Raw genomic sequence first — 6,303 nt, 5'->3', positions numbered from 1 at the left:
CCCAACCCTCGAACTCAGCACCACCTTCCTAACCTGCAATCTTCTTCCTGACCTCTCCGTCTCCGCCCCCACCCCCACTCCAGCCTATCACCCTCACCTTAACCTCCTTCCACCTATCGCATTTCCAACGCTCCTCCCCCAAGTCCCTCCTCCCTACCTTTTATCTTCACCTGCTTGGCACACTCTCCTCATTCCTGAAGAAGGGCTCATGCCCGAAACGTCGATTCTCCTGCTCCTTGGATGCTGCCTGACCTGCTGCGCTTTTCCAGCAATGTATGTTATTGTGTAAGCTGTTCTTGTTGCGTAACTGAATAGTTGATTGAAACATACTGAATTAATGCATAAAGAAGGATGAATGGGTGGGCAATCATGGGATGTGGGTGTCACTGGCCAGGCCAGGATTTGTCCAATCCTAATTGAAAAAGGTGGGAGTGAGCTGCCATCTTGAACCACTGATATTCATAGGGTGTAGGTATACCTACACTGTAGTTCGAAGATTTCCAGGATTTTAACTCAGCAACTGCAAAGAAGCAGCAATATAGTTCCGAGTCAGGGTAGAAAGTGGCTTGGTATGGTAACTTACAGTTGGCAGTGCTTTCATGTCAGCTGTCCTTGGCCTTCCTGAAGTCGTTGAAGTTTTGGAAAGGAAGTCTGGCGAGTTGTCTCAATACTTGCCTTCCGTTCTGGTGGATTCTGATTTCTTGCTGGAGCGGTTTGACAGATACTGACTTTCTTTCCCAATGGCTTATGTCCAAGGCTGAGATTTGACTGAAGTATCCCAATTAGGCGAAAGCTGAGCCAACTGTGCCAAACACAATCAAACCCATACCTCAGCACCTCAAGGACAGTGAGTCAGGGCTATCTAAGCTGATGGGTCAGCATTGAGGAATGTTTTTGCATCAGGCACAGGCTGATCACTGTTTTCTCTCTTCTGACCAGATTATAAACAAACTCCGTAACCTCCCCTTAATTTCCTGTCTGCTGTTGGAATCTTGCACATGTTTCTCCCCAGTCCCTTTGTAAAGTCTTTAAACACTATTTCTGCCATATTTCCACCATCCAGTGTATCTGTTATTTCTAAGACAGACCCTGAATCTGTTTTAGACTGCCCCACTATTGGTTCATGGGAATGTGAACTTTGCATAGAGCATTTTGCAATCTGTCAGCCTCAAAGAGGTGGGGAGCAAGGGTCCTTGTAGCTTTAAAGACAATTCAGCATGTTTCTAAAAATGGGCCGATGAGCAGAGTATTGATGATATCCTCTGTGTTTTGTGATATGTTTTCAATGAAAGCTCCTCTAAACAATCCGTGTTCTATGATATTTGTATGGTCACTCCTACTGTATCGTGTGTTGAGGGAAACATGCAATTTGTATCTAGGCTGTTGCATTTTCTGTGTAAGCTTTGTCCCATAAACCAGCAGTGACTGTGGATTGACCATTCCTGGGGAGGAATGAGGATAATTGTATTTGAGAGCCCATTCGACTGGTCTGCTTCATCACCACGCAGTGCCCCTCATTGTGCCTTCCTGTTGGTTCTTGCAGCTTCCAAAGTTTTCACTCTCCGTTCCCTACCTTGGAGTATATGTTCCATCCAGGGATTTCTCTTTCAATAAGCATTTCCTCATTTGAGGTTAGTTTGCCTTCTAACTTAACATCAGGTGGTCTGTTGTGCTCTGAAAGTTGCCTTTTCCAGGCATTCATTACCTTGTCCGTTAGATCATTGTGATGTGTCAGTGTGGAGCCACCCGTTACCTGAAGAATGTTTCACTATGTAAGAGCCATTTGCAGAAACCTGTCTGGATCAGGCAGCGGAATGGTTTCTGTCCACAGTCTTTGCATTGTTCGTGTGAGGGAGTTGAAGGACCATGCAGTACGTCTTTCCTTGTCTTTATTCTTTCAATGTAGGCTGCTTTCTAAAACAAAAGTAAGCTCACAGCAACCCTCACTATGGAGAGAGAAATTGAGTTAACATTTCAAGTCTAATATGATTCTTCATATCCCAAAGAAGTCGCATTGGGCCTGAAGTGATAACCCTGTTCCTTTCTTGACTGATGCAGCTCATCCTGGAAAGTTTCTCTGGCACTTTCTCCTGACTTTGACTGGTTTGTATTTAACACTGGCAGTGCTCCCTGTCTTTATCACTGGAGTAACCTGTGATATTTAACTGCTTACACTAGAACAAGGAGGAGGTTATGGCTGTACGGTTTCGGGAAGCTGATAGTATTGCTGCCATCGCTGAACTTCGCCAGCGTATTGCTGAACTGGAAATCCAGGTACCGTCTCTTGCATCCTTGTGTTGTGTGTGTTCACATCATCTATGCAGCCACATCCTGTATCTTGTTGTCTTGTCCCTGGCATACACCTAACAGTAAACATACATACTCTCCCATTTTGTTCTCACTCTGTATCGGACTTGCGTCAGTCAGTTCTGGTAGTTCTGTCCCACTCGCAGTTGGTCGTCTTTGCTATAATTTCCAGTCACTTTCTGTACGTCTGACCATTTAATCTTTCATCTTTTGCCTTTCTGCTCTGAGTTACAAGAGAAGCACACACTGCAAGATCCCCAGTGAATTTAAAATTGGTAATGTATATGCAGAATATTCGCATTCTCTTTCTCCTCCTCTCCTGTCTAATGATTCCTAACTAACTTCTAAATTCTGTGACCTGTCGTGAGATTTGTGGTTTACTGTCTCTGACCATTTGATTGCTTGCTAGTGTCTGTTATGTACCATTATACAATGCAATGCATGTGTTTTGTTTAATTGATTTTTGGGCGACCAGAATTGTATCTCACAGCAGGCAGTCAGTAAGGCAGGTTCCTGCCTCATACCAGAACATTAGAAGGTCAGCTATGCGATTACTTCAGCCAAATGACTCACTTTTGTCCCCATCAACTAACACAAGCTTCCACTCGGACTAGAGCTTGTATTTGTGAAGCTATTGATAATTTCCAAAGCTGGGAGTTGGTGACTGTGCCAGTCCTACTACCAGCTGGCTCGAGGTGCAGGTAACTCCATCAAAGCAAACGAAGCAGTGATAGAGAAATGAAGAATTGACCATGGAGCTGCTCCTCCATTTCCCTCTCCTGAGCGATGCTTACCAAGCTGTGGTAAACATTGGGTGCATTCTCATGTCTCCAGCACAAGATGCTTATCTTTCAATATACCTGAGGTTGGTGGTTTCATACAATATGGTGTTAACTTTGAACTTCACTGATGTCACCTTTTGGACTGTGCAAGCTGCTTGCTCTCCCCCGTTACTGTTTTAATTTCTACTGAAACTGCTATCATCACTGTTTGCTTCAAAATCATCCCACAAGCCCAAACAATCATCCCCATCTCCAATTTCCCATTCCTCTCCAATACCAGTGACAGGGTCAAGGGAGGTGATGTTGAAGAAACAGGGTCATCGATATACGTGTGCTGACCAATACTGCTCTTTTAGATTGTCACTAAGGGCAGTATATCAATGAGCAATAAAAATGGTACACCATATTCCAACCGCAGCATGACCCATTTTGAGAATTCAGCTGACAAGCTGCAGTTTAAAAATTGAGAAATCTTATTCATGAGTTGCAGAGAAAATTAAAATCCAAGCAGAATACTGCAAATACTGAATATCTGAAAGAAAGCACAGAGGCCTGCAGAAACTCAGCAGGTCTGGTGGGGAGAGAAATGGAACTAACATTTAATTTCTGCTATGACTCCCCTTTGTAACCCAAAGAAGTGAAATGGTAACTCTTCCTCTCGACAATACACCTGGGCCTGCAGAGTTTCTCCAGAACTTTGTTTTGATCACAGAAGAAATTACTTGGGTTTTCAAGAGAGGCTCTGTGGAGCACATGTGAAATATCCACAGGTAGAGCAGAAAAGATTTTGTGTATTGAGTCTTCCATATTCTGGTGAGACTTTGCATCCAAAAATCTTTGGACATCTCCTGTCCCCTTTCAGTGTTTCATTTGAGAATTTGGGTGATGTCTGACTCATGAGAGCTGATGAGTCACTTGCTGCATTCCTGTGTTTAGTATGTAGTTCAGTTTTTAACCACACATTGTATGCACTGTGGGACTAGGAAAACGAGCCTCACTCATTCCACTGCTCTCTTAAACTATCGGCTAAGACTGAGATCATAGAATTTCGAATGAATAAGCTGCGCAGTCATTTCAAAAATATTGCAAAAGATTTGAAAACTCGTTCTGAGTGTTAGTAAATATAGATTATGCTAAATGTGCCTGACAAAGCTTAACAATGCACACCAACAGCTTGTCTGTACAATGACTTTCAGATCTGAAGGTTAGAATTGAGAGCGATCAAGAGCCCTTTAATTCCCCACTTGGTATTTGTCCTGAGCTCAGGGGTAACTGAGTCCACGTGACTTCACTTTAAGAATGAAGGGAGGGATTTGCATGAACATAAGGCTTTAGTACCTCAGTATCAGGGGGAAAGTGGGTCCTGAGCCAGCCAGCCCACACTAGCACTGAAATCTGCTCAGCAGTATTACCACAGGCAGCTTCCTGATTGAATGGCTGGCAAGTCCTCCCACACCTACTGTCAGAGAAGGCTTCCTTACTCAGGGCTATCACAGGCAGAGAGGGGTTGGGGGTGTGTGCTGTCTTCTGTGGTGAGTGAGACCTGTCTTGCTAAGAAAGCACCCCCTCAGTGAGCCGTCAACCCACTGTTTGCACAATGCCAGCTGCACTGTAAGGTAGGCTCTCTGTAATGGTGTAAAACCTCTGCCTGCCTCCTGGGCATGGGCTGCGCCTCGGCATCCAGCCCAAATGATGGGACTGGCAAAGTCCTGGCCACTGGGGTCCTACACAATCCGGGAACCTTCCAAAGTACTGCCATTCCCGTGAAATAATTATAGTCGCCATTATAATGTTGGAAATCTAGCAGCCAGTTTTCACACAGCAAGCTCCCACACTAAGCTGGAAGGTGATTAACCAAATCATCTGCTTTATTAAAGTTATTAATTGATAAATATTGACCTGGACAGCAGGAGAGCTCTCCTGCCTCCTGTTTGAATAGTGTGATTGGGGTTGTTTGACAGGTTAGGCATGGCCTGAATTTAACATTCTATCTTTGAGACTATTCTCCCTCCAAGCTGCACTGGAGGGCCAGTGTGGAGTTTGTACCCACACCTCTGGAATGGGGATTAAATCCTGAATTTCTTTGATTTCAGAGTATTGATGTGTACATTGTGGCTGATGGTTAACCCAACACTGAAACAGACCTGTGACTGTTAAATTTCTGCAGCTCCTATTGGTTCACTGCAGTGGGGAAATTATGTTTGTAATAAACTGCAAGTGAAAAGGGACGAAGAAGATGTTGCTCTGAAATTACTGCTCTGTTTTCTTCCTCATCCCTGGAATCCAATACCAAACTAATCCGTTTACTTCAGTTTGGGGAGCTCGTAGTCTCAAATTGAGCTGCTGGATTTTTGAGTGTGAGGGAAATATTGAAATCAGTGTTACTAGGGAGGCATTGAATCAGAGCTTGCAAATTGGGCCCATGTCAGTGATTTGAGTGCAGATGATAATCAGAGGTACTGAATTCAGTCACTCACCACAGACTGAGAGGTGGTTGGTGTTGTGTGGTAGGGGAGAGGTAATCTCCAGTCACGCAAGCATAAAAGACCACGCTAGGTAGTGTTATGAGTACTGGCTTGTGATCAGCTGGTAATCATGTCAATGCTCTAAGTAGGGGTAGGCAGTTTAGTCCCTTGAAGCTATTCCATGGTTCTGTGGGTCTCACTTAGTAACCAGCAGGTGGGAATGGAATGTGACAGCCCTGTGTGATCCCCATGGGGCTGACTGACTGCCTCTCCCAGCAGGACGGGTGGGTCTAGCGATCAGCATGTGGACTTCAGGCTGTTGAAGGATTGAGGGGTTTTAAATAATTATTACAGTATTGTCCATCAGGGATGAGAAGCGTGTGTTTGGCAGACTTTGCCCTGGCCAGGTTCTGTATTCTTATACCGTGTGTGTGTGTGACTGCCTGATGAAATTTTGCCTCAGGGCAGGCACTGCACCAGGGGAACCTCTTTGTGGGATTGGTGATGGTCAGTTTTTTCATGTCCATTGGTATTTCCCATCGACATGAGGAAGAACCTTCCTCCGTCACCCTGTATATCTCTCTCACTCTGTCTCCCCTCCCACTATTCCTCCTCCCTCTCTCCTCCTTCTCCCACTCTCCCCTCCCCACTGTCCCCAGCACCCTCCCCACTGTCCCCAGCATCCCCCCCCACTGTCCCCAACACCTGCCCCCCACTGTCCCCAACACCTGCCCCCCACTGTCCCCAAC

General features: G+C 45.2%; 1 protein-coding gene across 9 annotated transcripts in view; it reads left to right on the top strand.

The window, feature by feature from the left end:
- Positions 1-6,303, top strand: part of LOC122552164 (EVI5-like protein) — a 264,526-nt gene that overhangs the window by 219,561 nt on the left and 38,662 nt on the right. For 8 of the 9 annotated variants that reach the window (XM_043694685.1, XM_043694688.1, XM_043694686.1 and 5 more), the window contains one exon: positions 2,179-2,274. The exons of the other annotated variant lie outside the window; for it this stretch is intronic. In XM_043694685.1, coding sequence (XP_043550620.1) covers positions 2,179-2,274 — 96 coding nt within the window. The remainder of the gene's footprint in view (positions 1-2,178; positions 2,275-6,303) is intronic. 9 annotated transcript variants of the gene reach the window in all.

The sequence above is a fragment of the Chiloscyllium plagiosum genome, chromosome 8 (assembly GCF_004010195.1).
Source record: "Chiloscyllium plagiosum isolate BGI_BamShark_2017 chromosome 8, ASM401019v2, whole genome shotgun sequence".
NCBI lineage: Eukaryota > Metazoa > Chordata > Chondrichthyes > Orectolobiformes > Hemiscylliidae > Chiloscyllium > Chiloscyllium plagiosum.
Note: the sequence above shows the minus strand (reverse complement) of the source record. Positions and strands in the feature narration are given on the sequence as shown.